General features: G+C 44.8%; 1 protein-coding gene across 2 annotated transcripts in view; it reads right to left on the reverse strand.

Moving 5' to 3' along the window:
• RFC5 (replication factor C subunit 5) overlaps nt 1-22,315 on the reverse strand; it is a 124,015-nt gene extending 101,700 nt beyond the window's left edge. Inside the window, exons 1-2 of one of the 2 annotated variants that reach the window (XM_069214499.1) lie at nt 22,067-22,228; nt 1,864-1,928 (exon numbers count right to left, since the gene is read on the reverse strand). In XM_069214499.1, coding sequence (XP_069070600.1) covers nt 1,864-1,928; nt 22,067-22,125 — 124 coding nt within the window. In that variant the 5' untranslated portion in view covers nt 22,126-22,228. Of the gene's footprint in view, nt 1-1,863; nt 1,929-22,066 lie in introns of both variants that reach the window. The other variant, XM_069214500.1, reaches the window with a different exon arrangement.
• Nucleotides 22,316-23,113: the final 798 nt, after the last annotated feature.

The raw sequence follows: 23,113 nt of genomic DNA on the forward strand, positions 1-23,113 counted from the left end.
TGGAGCCCTAAAATCCCTCTATCCACAATTCCCAGATGCGCCACCCACAATGGGGGACCTGCAAACATTGTTTGCCAGCAGCTCGCGTGACAAGCTTATTACCAGACTATATAATGTTACACAATAAGATTATGCCTAACGACCAGGTCAAAAGACTGGATAAGGTGAATGCTGTGTTGGAGGACTGGGAATTTTGCTGCACCCTCACAAGCCGACTCACACCCAATTACAATTTACGCATTATACATTTCAAATACTTACAACAGATATATTACACTCCGCTTCAACTGTAAGCTATGGCCTGCGCAACACTGCCCAATGCGTCTCTATAGATGCAAACTCTATGCATTTGGCCTGGTCATGCGACCTTATTGGATGCAGGAAACCCAAACCTTATCTGCTACGGTCTTGGAGTGGGTCTCCTGCATGCCACACATCTGCCTTTTGGGGCTTGTTAAACTTATACTGCCATCTAAATCGTAGCCTGGTGGTGATAACTCTTTAGCAAAAAGGAAGTTACCTAGGCACTGCAGGTAAAAAGCTGCGCCCAAATTTAACAATGACTGACTGATGTAGCATACTGCAAAGATCAATTGGAGTTATATGGAGAAGAACTGCCTATGGCATCGAGACCCTGGAATATATCGGCACCATTTGCAGCATATGTCCTATTGTCAACGACTGCAAACTAACTGAATATGCCTGAACCACTCTATGTTGGGCCTGAGAGTGGACTTAGAGCTAAATGTCACTGAATATATTGTATTAGAATATAAGTGACGAACATAAAATGTTTTTTGCTATTTAGGTACTGTGTCCGCACTGTTATGTACCCTGTTTTGATTAAAGTTTACAAAAATGCTACTAAAAATGTTTTGAAAAAATTATCACAAGTGCTTTAATATACTCAGGCACTTTGTGTTTCTTTGAATGCTAAAGTGAGGGTAGATCCTATAAAACTCCCTGGATCATAATACCCTTGGCTCGTCAGCTTCTTCAACAATACAGGTGCTCAAGAATACCCCATTTTCTTACAGCTTCATTTAAAAAAAAATGCTGAAGCATGTGGATGGCATGTGCCAAACATTAAGATCCCATATTGGAACAGGGCATCCCACAAAGAAGTCCTGTGGGTCTGACCAGATAATACCATAAACGTCTGAAAATTAGTATTAGTCTCCAGCAAAGATTAACAAAACAACCATCACCTCTAACAAGAAATAAAACAAACCTATCTTAAAACCACCGAAGGAGAAATAAGACCACATGATAATGGGTACGCTTGGAATGACTACAAATAATACATTAAGAGCTAAAATGGAGAAGAAAAAGAAAAAAAGAATTATCAGAGACAGGGATTGTGTTACTCTGTCGTTTGTGCATCAAATTAGAATTGTGTTTTTCCTCAGCAGCAGTCAAATGCAGACATGCTATGTAATCTCATTCAAACAGTGCAGGTTTCTGACTATCAAAGGCTCCGTTTCATCTTAGCAACCCATTTTATCACCCAAGTTTACATCCAAAATGCAGATGTGCTGTGGTTTAACCAGCAAACTAGCGCAAGTTAAGAATCAAGCACAATAATTTTGTAGACGTGAGTGTCACCAACAAAAAATAAAAAAATCAATGACGCAATTTCCTTCGATATAAAATGTGTGTCCCATATAGCTTCTTTTTGGAGTGAGGATTATATAAAAGAGATAAGATCCTGAATTGCTCAGGTTATGCACTACAACTCGTTCAAACTACTTTGGTCTTGCATGCAAAATCATAGTCGAGAACCCGCTAACAGCAAATGCACGTTATTCCCCAATAAATTAAAAAAATATTATATTATCTTAATTATTTCTTGTTCAAACTTACTCGTGCTTAAAATATCCTGATGTGAAATTAGATCATTGAGCGTCTGCGGCCGATATTTTTCAACCCTGCAATGAAACGACAGTGCTTTAGAAAACAGTAATTCCATTTGATGGAAATAGGTGCTACAACAGTTTATATTTTTCTCGCCATCAGGATGTTGTGTAGCAATTAAGCAGAGAAAACAATGAAAAGAAAAGTCGTCGGCCTGAATAACTTCTTTCACGCTACTTAACCAAATGGGAAAATATTCATACAACCATCACATTATGACATACTTGAGTATATCTTGCATCCTCAATGATTTAGGACCTTGTGTTTGATAAGCTAGAGGGAGAAGAGCAAAGAAGGTGGGGACTAACTCTAAAGAAAGATGGCAAGCTAGGGTAGCGAGAGGCAGACGGGGAGATCTGCTAGACAGGGTAGAACTGGCCTATAGGACAATATGGCAGTGCCTGATAGATCAAGGTGTGGAGCATTTTTTTTTTTTTAAATAAACGTTTGTAGGCTGGTCTTACCGGGAAATGAGCCAGTGCTTACTGTTGATTTCCCAGATACTAGCAAAATTATTGCTGCAGCACAAATTCATGCAATCTCCCATACCTTGCAAAATAGCCATTCAGCATGTCTTCACAAGTTCAAAACTGGCCTGATTTGCAAATATGGGCCACTTTTATTTTAGTTATATGGTTCACTAATGGGGGCCACTTTTACTTTGATGGCCATGCCCATTTTTTGTCCCAGTCCAACCCTGCCAACAGACTGAGAAAAGTGTAGGAGTAAACTGAGGGCAAACCGGGCAGGCTGAGCAAAAGCAGGACGAGTGGGGGAAAGGAAGTAGGTTGAAAAATAAAAATGTAGGAAGAATAGCGGAGACCAAGCAAACTGGGGAAAAAAAAAAAAGAAACATACCAATACGAAAGTAGACACACTCAAGAAAGAATGTGTGGACTGGGAAAAAAAGCAGGCAGGCTAATGAGCAAGTGGGTAGATTCAAAGAAGAACAGGGATACGGAGGGTGAAAGTGGCCAGATTCAGGGTAAAGAACTATAGACTCGAGGGAAAAGCAGGCATACTTAGGGGAGAATGGAAGACTGGGGAAAATTGTACAGGTTGAGAAAAAAGTGGAAAGATTTGTCAGTGATTGGGAAGAGTTGGGGATAGAAGGCATACAGAGAAAAAGCGGACACCTGTCAAACATGGCTCTCTTTAGAGAGAAATCCAGATTTTTTTTGCTTTTCCCTCCCAGCTTATGTCATCTCCCATGCTGGACCTTGGGACTCGGGACACTTCCCGCTGTCTGGCTGAGTGGAAGCGAGGGCCCCGTCCTACTGAAAATGGGGTAGGAGTGCGAGTAGTAGGGGGGGTTGGGTGATGTGGCTGGTGCTGGCCCCAAAAGCCCAGGACATATTGTTTGGGGTCAAGGAGAACAAGGTTTCAACCTTATTTTGTCTTTGGGACAAGTAGGCCAGCACAAACCCCTTTGGCTGCCAATATAGAGCATCACATTCAAGAGTGTGGAAAGGAATTGTCTGCAGTTGAGATATGTCCACCTCCTTATGCTGTTCGAAATTGTATTTAAGGTTCATTAATGCAAAGCCTGTATTATTAGGGTGAGCGTTCTAAATAAATATAAGCTTGGACTGCACTATTGACAGTGGCTGAGGTAAAAATAAATAAATGTGTACACACGTTTGCAGTTTAAAATATGAGGCTACGTATAATGCTCCCAGAATATGCTCTGATTAAATGCTAATTTTTGCAGAAGCTTGAATGCATGATTGATGATTGTTTGCTTTTAAAATTGTTAACAAAAAAATGCAACTAGGAAATAAATGTTTTGCGAAACTACTGTGAAACTTAGGTACCATTTATTTGAAGCATCATTTAGTAAAATGCATTTATACGGGCAAAAAATATTCATAATGGAAAAATCATTGTAACTAGTCTCAACAAGATTATGGGAAACATGAACATAAACAAGCACTGGCAAAGCCAATAGGTACAACACTGGTGGTCAGTCTTTTGGTTTTCTCAATGCAGGTCGGTTTTTACATGACTTTTGTAAAACTTTATTGTTGTTCGAGCTGCTGGGCCCTCACCATTGTAACAAATATTAGCAAAAAGCAAAAATATGTTTCAGTCACAATAAGCACATATTGCCACAGAAGATCTTGCCACTGAGCAAAACTACTTTGTGTGCCTCTATGCTCCTTGTGAAAGAGCAGAGTGAGATCATTGTAATGCAACAAGTTTTTGAAGAGCATGTAACTTGTCACATGTGACTGTATCCAGGTGCTGAGTAGGAGTGGGTTCTGCAAGTAGGATCAGTCACAGTGAAGCCAGCCGATGGATGGAGATATAATTTTAATAAAACAAAAGATCTTGTTTAACACCAGACCTAATTAGGGGCCCAATTCTTAAAGAATATCACAAAAGTGCACCCATGTATAGGTCTTTGCATTACTGCAGATTTGCAAATTTCATGAATTCACAAGAATTTCAAAGAGTATAACAGGAAAATGTAGTCCTTGAAAATATTTGTGAATGGTATTTTAGCACGAGCAAATATGCAGGTGTAGATTAGCTCATGTGAAAATCTGTTGGGCATTCATAAGTTCACTTTCCCTTTAACCACATTTTTCCCCAACCCTGGAAGGTGGTTTACTTCTGACCCTTGCCTGGAGTAAATTTCCAACCTTTCTCAGTATGTAAAATGATTAGAGAAGATATAGTGTAAACCCTTAAAACATGCAAGTTAATAGGTCTGCACAGACTAAAAAAGGCATTCCAACCTTGGAACTATTGTTTATTGCTACCTCCCATCCTCTAGTCCCTGTATCTGTGGAAAGGTGGCACAATAAAGAAATTGCTTGTATTCAAGCCCTACTATAGTACGAGCCCTGGTGTAGGAGGCTGGCCTGGCTTGTAGTGGGTACCAAGGGGTACTTACACTTTGTACCAGGTCCAGTTATCCCTTATTAGTGTAGAAGAGGTGGCTAGCACCTTAGGCTGATAGAAAAGGGTAGCTTAGCAGAGCAGCTTAGGCTGAACTAGGAAACGTAAAGCTCCTACTATACCACTGGTGTCCTATGCACAATATCATAAGAAAACACAATACACAGATATACTAAAAATAAAGGTACTTTATTTTTATGACAATATGCCAAAGTATCTCAGTGAGTACCCTCAGTATGAGGATAGCAAATATACACAAGATATATGTACACAATACCAAAATTATGCAGTAATAGCAATAGAAAACAGTGCAAGCAATGTATAGTCACAATAGATTGCAATGGGAGCACATAGGTATAGGGGTTACACAAACCATATACTCCAAAAGTGGAATGCGAACCACGAATGGACCCCAAACCTATGTGAGCTTGTAGAGGGTCGCTGGGACTGTAAGAAAACAGTGAGGGTTAGAAAAATAGCCCACCCCAAGACCCTGAAAAGTAGGTGTAAAGTGCACCTAAGTTCCCCAGAGAGCACAGAAGTCGTGATAAGGGAATTCTGCAAGGAAGACCAACACCAGCAATGCAACAACGATGGATTTCCAGACGAGAGTACCTGTGGAACAAGGGGACCAAGTCCAAGAGTCACACTCAAGTCGTGAGCGGGCAGATGCCCAAGAAATGCCAGCTGAGGGTGCAAAGAAGCTGCCACCGGATGGTAGAAGCTGTGGGTTCTGCAAGAACGAAGAGGACTAGGAACTTCCCCGTTTGGAGGATGGATGTCCCACGTCGTGAAGAAGCTTGCAGAGGTGTTTCCGTGCAGAAAGACCGCAAACAAGCCTTGCTAGCTGCAGGGGTCGCGGTTAGGGTTTTTGGATGCTGCTGTGGCCCAGGAGGGACCAGGATGTCGTCAATTGCGTGAGGAGACAGAGCGGGGGTCCAGCAAGACAAAGAGCCCACTCAGAAGCAACCAGCACCCGCAGAAGTGCCGGAACAGGCACTACGAAGAAGAGTGAACCGGAGCTCACCCGAAGTCACAAAAGAAGGTCCCACGACGCCGGAGGACAACTCAGGAGGTCGTGCACTGCAGGTTAGAGTGTCGGGGACCCAGGCTTGGCTGTGCACAAAGGAAATCCTGGAAGAGTGCACAGGAGCCGGAGCAGCTGCAAATCGCGCGGTACCCAGCAATGCAGTCTAGCGTGGGGAGGCAAGGACTTACCTCCACCAAACTTGGACTGAAGAGTCACTGGACTGTGGGAGTCACTTGGACAGAGTTGCTGAGTTCCAGGGACCACCCTCGTCGCGCTGAGAGGGGACCCAGAGGACCGGTGAAGCAGTTCTTTGGTGCCTGCGGTTGCAGGGGGAAGATTCTGTCGACCCACAGGAGATTTCTTTGTAGCTTCTAGTGCAGAGAGGAGGCAGACTACCCCCACAGCATGCACTACCAGGAAAACAGTCGAGAAGGCGGCAGGATCAGCGATACAAGGTTGCAGTAGTTGTCTTTGCTACTTTGTTGCGGTTTTGCAGGCTTCCAGCGCAGTCAGTGGTCGATTCCTTGGCAGAAGGTGAATAGAGAGATGCAGAGGAACTCTGATGAGCTCTTGCATTCGTTATCTAAAGAATTCCCCAAAGCAGAGACCCTAAATAGCCAGAAAAGGAGGTTTGGCTACTTAGGAAGGAGGATAGGCTAGCAACACAGGTAAGAGCCTATCAGAAGGAGTCTCTGACGTCACCTGCTGGCACTGGCCACTCAGAGCAGTCCAGTGTGCCAGCAGCACCTCTGTTTCCAAGATGGCAGAGGTCTGGAGCACAATGGAGGAGCTCTGGGCACCTCCCAGGGGAGGTGCAGGTCAGGGGAGTGGTCACTCCCCTTTCCTTTGTCCAGTTTTGCGCCAGAGCAGGGCTGGGGGATCCCTGACCCGGTGTAGACTGGCTTATGCAGAGATGGGCACCATCTGTGCCCATCAAAGCATTTCCAGAGGCTTGGGGAGGCTACTCCTCCCCAGCCCTGACACCTTTTTCCAAAGGGAGAGGGTGTAACACCCTCTCTCTGGGGAAGTCCTTTGTTCTGCCTTCCTGGGCCAAGCCTGGCTGGACCCCAGGAGGGCAGAAACCTGTCTGAGGGGTTGGCAGCAGCAGCAGCTGCAGTGAAACCCCAGGAAAGGCAGTTTGGCAGTACCCGGGTTCTGTGCTAGAGACCCGGGGGATCATGGAATTGTCTCCCCAATGCCAGAATGCCATTGGGGTGACAATTCCATGATCTTAGACATGTTACATGGCCATGTTCGGAGTTACCATTGTGACGCTATACATATGTAGTGACATATGTATAGTGCACGCATGTAATGGTGTCCCCGCACTCACAAAGTCTGGGGAATTTGCCCTGAACAATGTGGGGGCACCTTGGCTAGTGCCAAGGTGCCCACACACTAAGTAACTTAGCACCCAACCTTTACCAGGTAAATGTTAGACATATAGGTGACTTATAAGTTACTTAAGTGAAGTGGTAAATGGCTGTGAAATAACGTGGACGTTATTTCACTCAGGCTGCAGTGGCAGGCCTGTGTAAGAATTGTCAGAGCTCCCTATGGGTGGCAAAAGAACTGCTGCAGCCCATAGGGATCTCCTGGAACTCCAATACCCTGGGTACCTCAGTACCATATACTAGGGAATTATAAGGGTGTTCCAGTATGCCAATGTAAATTGGTGAAATTGGTCACTAGCCTGTTAGTAACAATTTGGAAAGAAATGAGAGAGCATAACCACTGAGGTTCTGGTTAGCAGAGCCTCAGTGAGACAGTTAGTCATCACACAGGGCACACTTATGAGCACTGGGGCCCTGGCTGGCAGGGTCCCAGTGACACATACAACTAAAACAACATATATACAGTGAAATATGGGGGTAACATGCCAGGCAAGATGGTACTTTCCTACACCTGGCATAATCAGAACAGCTATTATCAAAGCTCTAATATGAGATTGCTGCCATACATTACATGTTGACGAAAGGGCCAAGTAGTTCTTTTTTTTTTTTTTTTTACAGAAGTAGATTTATAAAGCTACCTGTGCCCTGGACAAGTAGATATTTTAATAAATTCCACACTCCTGTGTAGTAGATACATGGGGGTGGGCAAGGCGGCCTATGGGTGCGACCTTGGTTGCGAAGGAGAATTCTGCCACATGTACTGGCCCCTTTAGCAACCCGTTGGCCATGTCTGAGGCCTGACTGAGCAGGACTGCAGGCATAGGGATCCCTTGAAGGGGCCTAGACTTGATTGGGCTCTACACTGTCCCGGGGCCACAGTAGAGGTGTTGGTGGTCAGCATCGAGCCAGGCTGGTACATCCCAAAGGATGTGCCCAGGTAGGGGGGGGGGGGAGGTTTTGGGAACCCCTACTGAAAGGGAGCCAGCCCGACCCCAAAGTGGGGAGCTGGTTCCCTGATATGTGGCCATGAGCATCCACCTGTGTGGGCAGGATAGAGATGCAAGCGCGGGTACTTCCCCGAGTGGGGAGACCGTGATAGCCAGTATATGCAGGACCAGCCACGGTTGGACCTCGAAGTGGGCCTTAGGCCTGGAGGGCTGGGGTAAGTACGGGCCCGGCACACCCAGCGAGTACCAGCATACCCACACACTGGAGACCCCCGTGTGATGCGCTGGCGCATTAGCCCAGAAGGTGCCTAACCGCAGCTGGGCACCACACACCCAAGAGTCGAGGTGCTCTGATCACTTTCCCTCTGCCAATGTAGGGTGTAAGCGTCCACGCCATCCATACAATTTAGAAACTGGCACTGCTACCCAAGTGCAGGTTTGAGTATCCGGGCCAGGATTGGCCTCTCCAACCCAGGTGTCCAAGTCAGGTTCCTATGTGAATGCGCACACAGTTGAAGTGACCACAGCACACATATTTACGCTTTAGTATTTCATGATAGGAAAAGAGCCTGAGGGCTCAGGATGATCAAGGTGCATGAGCACCGTAGTGGTGGCCATAGTCAAAATGTTACCTGCCCTGGCAGGTTGGTGCATGTGCTAGGCCATAAGTGCCCAGGAAGTTAACACCCATGCCTGTTCGCCCTGCCCATGACAGCTGTTCTGCCCACACAGTGATAAGGGATATAAGGCTTATTAAGTCTGATTACAATAAGGGATTGTAGGGAAGCAGCCCAAATTCCCCAGATGACAGCTATAAAACTCAGGCATCCAGAACAACAGAACCCTGCCATTTGGGGGCTGGTGAGATAGATGGTGGGGAGTTGTCGTGACACTTTGCCTCCCAGAGCCAAAGCCTGGTAACCCATTAAGATCTGCATCCCAGGGCAGACAAGGAGGTAATTTAGGGGAGACATTTGTGGTTCAAAGTATTACCCTTTGAACCACCCCCCACTTCAAAGATTTTACCTATGTATAAGTAGGGTTATTCAAAGTCTGCATACTGGGCAGAGTACCTCAACCCAGACAAGTAAGGAAACCAAGTTGCGGGTGGAACCGGAAGGTCTGGTGCAGTTCAAGTCATCACACGCGAGTCTAGTGCCTCCTGTTGAGGGGAGGAATGATGCAAGGAGTTGGTTGAAGAAACCGGGTGCCATCCGGGAACCACCAGTCATCGGACCCCTGAAAGTATCCTCTTTTTGTGGGGGGTATTGCACTGAGCACTTTCTACATTGGACCAAACCTGTCTGGGGCTAATGGAATTTCACAAGCACCAGACAAGGTGTCTCCAATCCAGAGAGACAGCCCCGGTAACTTGTGTGCAACCTGAAGTGTCGAGGACGGGTCAGGTCAACACACCCCCCATATCGCCTTTCCATTACAGAGGTGCTGAATTTGGTTAGTATTCAGTAACACTGGATTGTCTTGCAGGGGTGGGTGCCTCCTAGTCTAACGGTAGGCCCCAGTGACCATCCCCCTGTGTTTTGCAGACCTCTGAGTGAACCTCCTGCAGGAAGCCTGAACATCTCCTCCTTAATTATTTACTGGCTGTTGTCTTTCTGGTCACCCACCTTGACCCAGACACCTGGAGAGTTATGACTTAACCAAGAGCAGTTGGGTGCCCAGGGGAAAGTTACTACAATCTTTGGGGTTGCAGTGGGGTGAGGTTAACTGGAGGCTTGTTGGAGGGTGGGTTGGGACACACTGGGTTTTGCAAGCGTGTGGGCATCCACTTGCCAGTTATCAGGGCATCGCATTAGGGTGCCAGAAGAGAGTGCGTACCAGAGTGTCTGTGTAGGTACCAGCATCAACTGATACCTGGATCTCATGCCTAGGCTGTGATGTGGATGTAAGGGAGTGAGGCCGAGTGAGAGCGAGTGAATGCAGGGGCAGCACTGTGGTGTTGTTGGGTAGTCTGTACTGCCAGGGAGTTCATACGGTTGGCATCAAATTTTACTAGTGAGGCTGAGGCTGTGGGTCTAGGAGGGAGTGCGATTATACTGTGATATGCATTGTGCTTCTTCTGTCAGCCCCAGGGTGCACCCAGGATTGCACGTGTTACACTGATCGTGGGTAACTTGAGGGTGGTCCTAGTGCTGACATCAGGTGGGCACCTTTTGCGGGTGCAGGGAGGGGATGTATGGTTTCAAGTGTATGTACAGTGATCAATGCTTTACCTGGTTGGGCCTATTTTTGTATGTTGCATCGTTCACGGAGATTCACACTCAAGCTTACATTGCATATTGTCTGCTCTGTGCTCACTGACATTTACGCTGAGATCACATTGTAATAAAACTGTGTAAATCATGTATATGTGTTGAAAACAATTTTTCTATACATCCAACCCGTGTTAAATGTCTTTTTGGGGTCGTTCAGCAGGGGTGTTGTGGAAACATGCCGTTTTGTTGCTTTACACACTGAGTCCAAGATAAGCCTGACTGCTCTGTGCCAAGCTACACAAGGGTGAGCACAGGTTATTTAGCCCAGACAGGAGTTGAACATTCCGCCTGGCTGAGCATACGCTTTAGCCAACCATAGCGAGCCTCCTCCAACAACATCCAAGAGGAATACTTACAGATTAGAGGGAAAATAAATGGATGAAGTAAAGCACAGGAGCAGGAGGAAGACCAGAAAAAACAGGATTTCGAGCACCGTGAGGAGGACAAAGTGTTCTGCTCCAGGAGGAACAGGACCATCAGGATGGCCAGATAAGCCCAACAGGAGGCTAAAGAGGACCAGACCTGGGCGATCAATAAGACCTGTTCCCACAGGACCAGCAGTAAAAAGAAGAGTACCAGGAGGAGGAGCAGGGCCAATAGAAGGGCCAGAAACACCAGAATAAGGAGAACCACTATGAGGGACTCCACGAGGAGACAGGACACCAGAAGGAGAAGGAATAGGATAACTAAGACCAAGTGAACAAGGACCAAGAAGATTAGGAAGTACAGCAGCAGGTCCAGGATGATGAGAAAGACGAGGATGAGCTAAGGACCAGAACCTAGAGGACCATGATGAGGGAAGATATGAAAGACAGAGGATGATGCCAACAGTAGCAATGACAGACAAATCTCACACTACCTCTCACTCGTAGGACATCCCTAATCTCAATGAATTTCTGTTAAGGGAGGGTCACGTGTCAATACCTATCTGGTGGCAACCCCTGTGTCTGAGTGTGATACTTTGGCCAACTCTGGTGTCCAATGGCATTCACATCAATCCTGTTCCCAGACTGATTGTGTGACAAAATGTATAAATATATATAGGAAGAGTCTCACATAAGCAAGCACAAGTTAATTGGCTGTTACTCACCAATTTGCTTGCATTCTCATCATTGGCAGCTTTTCTATAAACCGGAGGAACCAACACAGACTAAATCAAGAAACACTGCTTGTGAATATCCCTATCTGATGTTTCACACATATCTTAGCCTCTATAAGTCCTCATAAAGGAAAGGTTGCCTTCCTCACAAAAAGGTAAACTGAGTTGTGTGGCATCAATCTGTCTTTATTTCAGGCCCCCACTCATGATTAAAAACAAATTCTAGGTTTAGATCATTTTAATGTGAATGTCTAACATGTTTCATTGCCACCCCACAACTTACTGGCAATTTCACCAGGACATGAGGACCAGTGATTACCCAACTATGCACTGGACTTGGACCCGAGGAATCACTATCACAGGGCCTGTGCAATGAGCACCTTCGAGGTGTAAGGCACTATGGCATTTCGCGTTCACACTCACATCCCTCCATTTTGAGAGGTCCCCTATACATAAAATCCAGATCTTTTTCCGTCCCAGAAGCCCAACATAACTTCCCACACTGTAGTTCCAGAGACTTCAAGTCTATTTGGTATGTAGGCCCTTCTGATCAGTCCTGCAAATGTCCTCACTACATACCATGTGCATCCTTAGGTGATAATAGCAGGACACACTGGTTACTCCACACCTTCAGAAGCAGTGCATAGGTGGTAGATTCTGCTTTGTCCTGCATCCGTAGCTGTGGGACTTGCTCTACAACAAATCCACACAACTGAAAACCAATTGCATTTTTTTAAATTAGTGAATACTTATGATCATGATTAATAAGAGACTGAAATTATGAGGGAAATGCTCGAGTTGCTTAGGTTTAACAAATGGGGGCGCTACTTTCATGTCTCTGGAGCACCATTCCATCATTTTATAGCTGGCTTGCACCATTGCAAAATGATTACAGACATTTGACATTCACATTTCTACAATTCTTCCCTACAAGAAGGAGTATCTCCCAAACTGCTGGGCCACTTGGCATAGTAATCACTTCACATGTGTTTCAGGCTCACAGGGCTTAATCATGACACAATGGGGCCCAGCCATAATGTGGCTGGGCCACATTATGCATGTGCCATGCATAATGTATGCAAAGGGGGCGCTCCAGCGCAAGGAGGCCTGCAAAAATGGCACAATGAAAGCTACAAGATTTAATTGCGCCATTTTTGCTGTCATTTTTAATGCCTACTAAAAAGCAGGCGGGAAAAGGACGCACTCATTGACATCAATGGGCCTCCTTGTACTTTGCTCTACTAGCGTCGACATTTGACGCTAGTGGAGCAAAGCGCCACAATAGTGGCAGAAATTTTTAGGCTATTGTTCCCAATACCGCCATGGTGCGCTGTATCCTAAATACAGTGCACACATGGTGGCATTAGGGAGGCGCAGGGGGATGCAAGAAAAGTGGTGCTTCATGATGAAGTCACCAAAGAAGATAGCTGCGGGTTCCTGCTTGGTGCAAGGTATGTCCCACGTCGAGTTGTTGGATGCAGGCTGTTTCCATCACTGGATTCCGCCAACAAGACTTGGTTCAAGCAAGTACGCGGTTTGCATCAAAAAAGAGCTGCCTTGACCCAGGACAGACCTGGGGGTCTCAACTCGGATTGCGGCGACAGAGGGGCTCTCAGCACTTCAAAGAGCCCTCAGAAGACCAGGCAGCACCCACGGGAGTCCCAGAACACTGGGACAAAGAAGATGCAAAGCGCGGTTGTCACACCACTACACTGGAAGGTCCCACGCTGCCGGAGAACAACTCAGGGAGCAGTCTGTCGCAGGATGGAGTGCTGGGGACCTGGGCTATGTTGTGCACAAAGAACTTTTGGAAAAAAATGCACAGAAGCCCAAGGTTCTGTGGAAGACACGGTGCACAGGGGTACTGTCGCAGCACAGGGAGGCAAGCTCTTACCTCCAACAAATTTGGACAGCTGGACCTTTGGACAGTATGGGTCACTTCGGTCCACAACCAGTGTTCCAGTGAGCACGCTCGTCGTCAGGAGAGGTGTCCCAGAATACCGGTTGTCGTCACAGAAGGGTGCCTGATGAATTAGGGAAGTGACTCCGTCACTCCACAGGATATTCCTTCGGTTCTTCTGGTGCAGGGTGAAGACAGGCAGTCCCCAGAGCATGCACACCTTAGAAACTGTTGCAAATGCTGGCCGGAGCTGAAGTTGCAGGCCACAGGAGTCGTCCTGGATTCTTTGTTGCAGTTACAGCGGTTCCTGGAGCAGTCTGCAGTTAATCCAACGGTCAGAAGCTGAAGCAGAGGAGTCCTGGAAGAATCTTGCAAACCGAATCTGAGGAAACACCCAGAGGAGAGACCCTAAATAGCCATAAGAGGGGGATTGGCTACCTACCCAGGTATGCACCTATCAGGAGGGGTCTCTGACGACACCTGCTGGCACTGGCCACTCAGAGGTCTCCAGAGGGTCCCCACACCTTGGAATCTAAGATGGCTAACGAAAGGGACACTCTGTAGGAGCTCTGGCACCACCCCTAGGTGGTGATGGACAGGGAAGTGGTCACTCCCCTTTCCTTTGTCCAGTTTCATGCCAAAGCAGGGACTGGAGGTCCCTGAACCATTGTAGACTGGATTATGCAATAAGGGTACAAAGCATTTCCAGAAGCTCTGGGAGGATACCCCTCCCATGCCGGTAACACCTATTTCCAAAGGGAGAGGTTGTAACACCCCTCTCCTAAAGGAAATGCATTGTTCTGCTTTCCTGGGATTGAGCTGCTCAATCCCCAGGAAGGCAGAAACCTGTCTGTGAGGTGACAGAAGCCGGGGCTGCAGTGGAAACCTCAGAGAGCTGGTTTGGTAGTACTGGGAGTCCATGGTGGAGCCCCCAGGGTGCATGGGACAGGCCCCCTCAAAATCAGATTTGGATTGGGGGGGGGGGGGGTCAATTTCATGATCTTAGACACCTCACAAGGCCATATTTGGAGTTACCGTAGTGAAGCTGCATATATTTATTGACATATATGTAGTGCATGCCTATAATGGTGTCCCCGCACTCACAAAGTCCGGCGAATTGCCCCTGGACAATGTGGGGGCACCTTTGCTAGTGCAAGGGTGCCCTCACACACAGTAACTTTGCACCTAGCCTTCAGTAAATGAAGGTAAGACATATAGGTGACTTAAGTTACTTCAGTGCAGTGAAAAATGGCAGTGAAATAGTGTGTGCACTATTTCACTCAGACTGCAGTGGCAGTCCTGATGAAAGGTGTGTGTGAGCTTCTTACGGGTGGCAAAAGAAATGCTGCAGCCCATAAGATCTCCTGGAACCCCAATGCCCTGGGTACCTAGGTACCATATTCTAGGACTTATAAGGGGGGGGTCCAGTGTGCCAATCAGAATTGGAATATGGAGTCACTAAACTGTAGTGACAAATTTGGTAAGCAGAGAGAGCATAAGCACTGGAGTTCTGGTTAGTAGAACTTCAGTGACACAGTCAAGCATACTGACAACACACATAGGCCACAAACTATGAGCACTGGGGTCCTGGCTAGCAGGATCCTGGAGATACAGTAAAACACACTGACACACACTCACAAACAGGCCAAAAATGAGGGTAACCATGCTAGAAAGAGGCTACTTTCTCACAGTCAAAAAAAATATATAAAAAAAAAAAAAAAAAAAAGGACAGCAGTATTGGTAATCAGTTGAAGTGGTGAAAGGAATACCAAGGGAGAACGAGAAACAGTACACAAATAAAGCAAAAAACAGGATAAGGACTAAGCTTGTATGTGATCTGCATTACATTAGCATAATTTGGCATAGATCCAGATCACTAAACTACCCCTAGCTCGCATAATTTCCTGATGTGTGAAGCTTTCTTTCACGGGAGGCTGATCAGAAATGTCTTGGGGGGACTGTAAAATCATTCCTGCCATGTGCGCTGCGCTAGCAGTGTTCACAATGCGATTTACGTAAACTTGTCTGTGGATAGACGCAAGCTAAAAGTACGCGAGCAAGAGCATTTAAATTTGTGAACAGATGATAAAAATGGGTGCATTGCGATGAATAGCGTTTAGACTTTCAGATGGCTCCGAGTTTATACAGATTATTAGGGGCGGCTCCTCTGTAATGGCAGAGCAGGTGTTCTCACCCCCCCCCCCCCCCCCCCAAGCTAAGAGCCTGCAGCAGAAAAATGAAACTGTATTTCAATATTGTTTTATTTTTCTGCTGCTGGCTCAGCCAGCATGTGAATGGAGGGGTGGGTCTGTGCCTCGAAGGTGGGAGGGGGTGGGGGGAGACGAAGAGAGAGTGCAAACGTACCCTTGGCTGCAGCACACAGAGACCTTACACTGCCGCACACAGTGGAAAAAAATTAGAGGAAACATTGGTCAGGACCAGAAAAAACCTCTGAAATCAGGTGATCTACATCTGTCAGTTGCATAGTGACAGCTCCCTAAATTGGGCTTGCCTATTGGCTACGTAGCACAGAATTTCTGAAAGTACCTGGTTTCTGGATGTGGCACAGAGAAACCCTACTATTTACCCAATACAGAATATATACGCTGCTTTCCCAAGGGCCACAGGAAGCCAGCAGCCTTGTAAAACACAGATTGTGTATGACAACCAATAATCGGGTACTAAGCAGAGATGCTGAACTATTGGACATAAGCTAGGTACACAGCAGAACTTCTGCACTACCTTGCCAGTAGATTAGCACATAGCAGAGAAAAATCACTATATAACTAGCAAACAGGCAAATACCAATGAATCTGTTGTTTATCCTCCACTACCATGTCTTTTTTTGTGCGACCAGATTTCGGTCACTCAAAGAGTGAGAGACACTTTAGACTTCAACAAATGATCTAACCTTTTCAGGATAAAGGAACACAGGCAATCTTGCCTAATCCTGCAAGGCTAAGGCTATATAACAAGAACACTTGTATGTTCAACTCAGATTAAGGCAAAGGAATTTTTGACAAATGATCTTGAAGGTTTCTGTTTCAGAGTTATACTGCGCATATAATGTTGTAACATGATCCTTGATCATTAACTAGTGTATTTAGGTTCTATTGTTGAGTGCTCAGTGCTAATCACTGAGCAAAGAGTATTTGATTAATCAAGGAGGCACTGGGGTTTAGTGTGTTGCATATCCCAGCACAGAAAGGGTTTGGTTTCTGACCTCCGGAGAGCAAAGGCTGTCTCCCAAGGGGTGCACATTCTCATCTGTTGGTGGCAGACTGGCCAGAGCTGGTCTGTGAGCTCACCAGCAGTTGGTAGGTTTTCAGAGAGCACCTCTAAGGTGCCCTCTTGGGTGCATGTATTAAGAAATCAGTCACTTGAATCAGTGGGGGTTTATTAATACGAGATGTTTGATACCAAAAATCCCTCTTTTCAGAGAAGCCACTATGTAGCTGGGGAACTCGTATTGACCAGTGTTCAGCATAAGTATTAAAAATGACTTCCCTGCACTCTTACTATGTTTAAGAAGCGAGAGGCATAGTAGAGGTATATTTGCTCATACAGGTATGTCCTCATTTGTAACATAATGCACCCTGCCTCAGATCTGAAAGGCCTGCTGTAGGGGTGGCTTAGAAATATTAAAGACAATGGTTAGGGGCATGGCACACAATTGCAACCAGAACCCAGCTTTCTACAGAAAGTATTTTCGTCTGGACTATTTTTTGATTTCTTTCTGCCTTTTGGAAAAAGTCCAACTATTTAAATTTCCCAGGATCTCCTCGGAACATAAATCTTTCGTCCTGGAACTATGTCTTTCCATAATTAAGCATTTGCAGCATCACTGGACACTCGACTTGGCATTACTTCTGAACCCCAAAGATGTTCATCATATGAAAGTGGTTGACAGACTTTTAAAATATAAACAGCGGCAGTGCTCCAATATAAGTCGTATCGAATGCAATGAAAGAAGGGATTAGGTGTGAAGCCCTTACCTTTGGCTTATATAATCAGAGAGATAAAACTAACAAAATTAAACAAAAATATGAGGAACTTGCCAGGCTAAGTATCATCTCACATGAAATGATTCTAGAGGGCCAAGCAGGTCACTGAAGTATTTTGAAAATAGCAGCTGTAAAGGTAGATACTAATAGCAGATTTGCCAGGAACACCGCGGAAAAATATTGGTTATAAAAGTCAGAGAGTTACGAGCACAGTGATACAGTAGGGAAGCATCTGGCTCTCAGTAACAGGTATAAAAAGGAGTCCGGTCAGGGGGTGAACTCTCCAGGTGAGATTAGAGTTTTTGGAGATTACAGAAACTTAAATCAGGAAGACTGGTTCCGCACACCGGATGAAATCAAGCAATACTTTGGGTAAGTGAACGGGCAAATTTAGGCAGGGAAGATAGGGTTGGCCTAGATTCCCTGCTTACTTTAGAAGACGTAAAAGAGGCACTGGACTCTCTTGCACCTGGAAAAGCCATGGGACCAGATAAGATCTCACTAGAATTTTAACACCCTTTTTTGTGGTCAATGTTGGCAAATTATATGATCGTCATTTTTTTGGGGAGGCACAGTAATGAAGAGCCGCTCCTGAGACTTAAGCACTACAAATATTGTGTTAAAATAAAAAATAAAATAAAAAAACACACCACTGAACCCTGGGTTTTAAAGACCAATTACACTCATCAACTGTGATGCCAAGATTGATTTCAAAATGTTGTCATCTCGGCTAGGCAGGATCATTTAAAAAATGGTCTATCTGTGGGAACATGGGGTTGTGCTAGGCTGTGGCATGAGAGATCATGAAAGACGGGCCATAACTCTGTTTGATGCAACAGAGACCAAGGGCACCAATATAGCAATGATCCTGCTGGACGCTGAGAAGGACTTTGACTGCGCCGCCTGGTAATATCTTTGGGAGGTACTTGAGAGGTAGGGTTTGGGCCTGGTTTTCAAACTACAATCCACAATATATATCCTAATCTGACTGCAAAATTATAGTTAAGGGCTACCGAGTTGGATATTATGAAGATTTCTAGTGGGAACTCGACAGGACAGTCCTTGTTCTCCTCTATTATTTGAGCTTTATACTGATCTTCTCTTGCAAAAACTCTTGAATAACAGAGCTATAACCAATGTAACGACAAACGGGTTTGCTACTAAGCTGTTACCATAAGTGGGTGGCAATGATTTGGCACCACGTATCCAGTTAATTAGATTTGGATGGTGGAAGAGGAGGCTGCTAGGTAGGGGCAAATATAAGGGTACCTCCTGAATAGGGGCAAAACGCAAATCTTGTGTAGTAATGGTACTGGTTGTCAGGACCTTTGGAAGATAGATATCGTGGTTTAGCTGGAAATCAAGATAGCACCTAGGACAGAGTGTATTACTCAAATGAATAACAAAACTATAATACACAAAAACAAGTCTCAGGTGGCAAGCGTTAATCGACATTTAACACTCAAGGGACATTTCAATGTCAGTAAAATTGTGGTACACCTAAGATTCCTTAATTTTTTAGGGTGATGCTTTTGGCACTTAGACAGGAGTGGCTGAAGAAGTTTGATCAGATCTATAGCAATTTCATCTGGGAATACAAGTGGGTGAGTAGGTCTTTGAGATACCTGGCTGGATAGAGGTGGCTGGCATCTAACTTTAGGTATTACTATTTAGCAATCATTTTGCAACATATGGAGCTTTTGATCACTAATGATAGATGTATATACCCTCAAGCAACAAGCCTTCCAAGCATATATGAGCTATCTCTGAGTAAAGAAGTTAGAGGCTCCTTTTTCAGAATCCTGGAACCTAGCTTTATTATAGGAAAACCAATTTTTAGACAAATCGAGGCAACCAATAAAACCTGGTTTATCTTGCGTGGTAAAATAAATATACCCCAATATAATCTTGACATATCTCCTATGTTTTATTCCTGTATAATGATAGCATAATTTAGGAATGAGACAGCAGGGCATGCTGGTATGATTTTAAACACTACAATTATGGAGTACACAACAGATGAGACTTCTAAGGGTAGAACCTCAATATTTGAATGGTAAACACACACTATACCCAATTGCTGTAGCAGCAGCCTGCATGTGTGCTGCAGGGGCTTGGATGAACCAGAGCACCCCCCTCTTTTCACCAATGGCTGTCATGACTGTTGTCGATATACTAGCTGCAAAATAGTCAATATCAATGTAAAGGTAGGGAGAGCTGTCATTTGGTCACTGCTGATGAACTGTACATGTATTGTAAAATAGACTTTTCCTTTTGTTGATTTCATCCTCACAGAGTGTGTGCTAGGTTACACTATACAATAAGCTGTGGTTAAGTCGTATAAACCAGACGTATTGATCTGCTTTCTTTTATATCTGATATTTATGTGTGTTTCATGGTATTGGCACTTTTACAATGGTGAACTGATGAAGAATGTGGATGAATTATGAACTATGTATTACAGATTTATGCAAGAATCTAAACAGGGAACAAGTCCTATAAAAGAAGTGGGGGGAGGGGCTAATCCAGTTAGACATTATGCAAGAGACATTACATCACAGCGCGACATTGCGACGTCGCACATGGCATCACAGGAATTGGCATCACAAACCACAACCTAACAGAAATGGCATCACCAGAAGTGACATAAAATCTTAAAACCATAGACATATATTTAGCAGGTATATCATGAGTACAGTTGAGCACATTACAAGTTTAACAAATTAGAATTTGCGTGAGAGTTGTGTCAAAAAAGTGTTGCACACAGATGCAAAATCTGGGCATCCACTTATATATTTATGCTTTAACAAAATCTGCTACAAAGAAATTGGTAAGAAGGAGAAACCTGGAGATAAATCTGTTCTATTTAGTTGGTTGCAAAGTCTGTACTTTAGAATATTGTATGGGGTTAAGAAACCTGCTGCAGAGATCTTTGTGTACACAGTAAATCTCAGGAGATAATAATAATGGTAAGATAACTCTAGAGGTTAGCACATTTGCTACAGAGATATGTGTTTTGTCTAGTCCCAGTTTTAATAGGTTAGTTGGTTCCTGTTTTTACCACACAGGTCCATTTGTTGATTGCAGCTCAAACTGTAATCCTTCTACAACAGCACAGTAAACTATGGCCATGTGACTCCTACCCTTAGTAACCTTCATTGCCTTATGTAACACATTCGGTAGACTGATTATACATGGACAGTAAATCATGTGTGTAATGTACGTGTGAGATGTAGGGCGCTCAGACACCCTGCTTGGGGATGAGTAGCACTATAAAAGTAATAAAACAAAACAGTGGTATTTAAAATATTTGTGCAAATACTGGGACAGACCAACACATCCCTTCCAGTGAATTCATACCACTTATATGCAGGGGCTGAACAAAAAAAAAAAAAGCATGCCTCTTTGAAGTACTTGCAAGGTAATAAACTGGGTAGCATTGTTTCCCTTCCATCACATCTGCATCTAGGTGCGAGGCTCCAGATAACTCCCGGACAGGAAGCTAGAACAGAGAGGCCTAATGGTCCTTTAAATTAGGCATTTGTTATGGGCTCAGCTAGAATCTGATAAACCCCCTTGATGCTTGCACATTGATGCTCAGAACAAAAGCAGACTAGGGTGGTGCTGACTGTCTCAGTGGCTGAAAATTACACCGGGACGAGTTCAACATATTTCAGTTGGACCCAACTTCTTGGCAGGGTGGACGGTGTCCACCTTCTAAAAAGAGATGGTATAGGCCGTCAACTCGCGCGTACTCCTGACTTGTGCTCGGGATTTAATCTGGAGGAGTCTCTTCTGTAAATAAAAAATCTTACCTGATAAGCAGAAAAATAACACATGTACTGTTAAACCACCAGCAGACAACCATGGAGATATTTTGCTCTATCTAGTAGTGACTGAGCAAACAGACAGGAAATGTCATTATATATCTGACTGCCCGCTAAACAAAAGAGATTCTGTACTATTTGTCCAAAAGCAGGCGAATTGCAGATACATCTTACTATTTTTAAATAGCGGGAGGTAAAATACGATAGACTCTTATTTTGGCACTGACGTTTGACCATTTATTGGTCTACTTGCTAAATAACCGATAACCTCTGCTAGTTAATGGTTGCCAGATAAATAGTAGAAAAATTTCACTGTTTTCCTGGCGGCTGGCGAAATCGCTGCTACACCAAATAAAAAGATTTTGGTCAGTCACACATGCCTTCCAAACCCTGGGAGAGAACAAACTAGAAGTAGCATGAAACAAGCTGACAACTCCCGTGGAACTATGGGCTTTTCCTATAAACTCTACATAATCAGAATTTTTCTCCCGTGTGGGATAGATAAAATGAGCGCCACTGAACTGTCCGTAACAAGTGCATGTGATTGATCGCATGTCTATATCAGAGGGACTGGAGTATGGAACTATAGGGGCGAATATATTGCTAGGACGTGTGATGGATGAATCAAACTAGCATAAGTAATTCTAAACCTACTATGAATGTGCAAGTCCCCATCCAATATAAAGTAAACGGGGAAAGCAATACACAAGCCATGTCATGGGCTGGGGTATACGACTAAACTAAAAGGATTACAAAGGGCTTCTGTCCTACCAGGGTAGGTTCCTCTTTGGCGCAGCTGACTCCGGGTCACGGCCAGTACCACTCTCCATGGTTTCAGTCTGACTTTTCCCTCCCTAACTCAAGCAACTCTCCCGCGCCAAAAGATCCCTAACCCCCAAGCTAAACGTCACGAATACACGCGACTCACGTGACAATCAGGTCCCAATCAGCGCAATCTTGTCTTCTCATTCCGAAGCAGCAGTTGCGTGAGTGACCCTCGGTAGCTAGCTAGGAATGCGATTGGTTTAATTTGCCGGAAATGGGCGGGAAGATCGGTCAACAAGAAAAACTAAAGCAAATCACACATAAAGTGATAGAGTAACAAGGTAAATGGGCTAGAGCGCCCCCACAGAGTGATTGGTGAACAAGAGGGACGCCTCCACGATCTTCGTAGAGCTAGACCACTAACGTACTGATTTAGTGCCAGTTCGACCTGCGGGCAAGGGAGCGCTGGACACGAGCACCAGTTACAATTACACAACTGTTACTTTGATTTTTGACATGAGGATGTTAAGTAGTTTGCTCAGAACTCCAGGATAGCGAGCCGACTCTGAGACTCGAATCAAGTTCCCCAGTTTGGCAGCTCTGACTGTAACGCCACATTATTTCCCCTTACTTTATACAGTGAAACCGGAGTCGGAAGTTTAGTCCATTTGGAGGAATCATACAATCATGTTTCGTGTTTCAAATGTGTTTAATGACATATGGCATTCTACAATTTTAAATGAAAAAAGCCATTTGTTAGCCACTCTCACATTTGTTGCAATGAAATGTCTGGTTACACAGAGAGATACTCAAAATAGGGTCTGGGACCCGCATGCGGCAATTCTGACCTTTAATTGCGGCCCCTGGGGATCAGCAGCACAGGACTGTTTTTACTTCACAGAACACAAGCATTCAGGAAATTGTCAAACAGGCAAGCATTGATTCACGTTGTCTAAAGCAACTTTAATTTTAAAAACGTCATGCACTAAACTAAATATGATAGACTCTTAAAAAGTCAAGAAAGTATATTTTATTGAGATGCAGATGCTTGTC

Source organism: Pleurodeles waltl, chromosome 11 (assembly GCF_031143425.1).
Source record: "Pleurodeles waltl isolate 20211129_DDA chromosome 11, aPleWal1.hap1.20221129, whole genome shotgun sequence".
NCBI lineage: Eukaryota > Metazoa > Chordata > Amphibia > Caudata > Salamandridae > Pleurodeles > Pleurodeles waltl.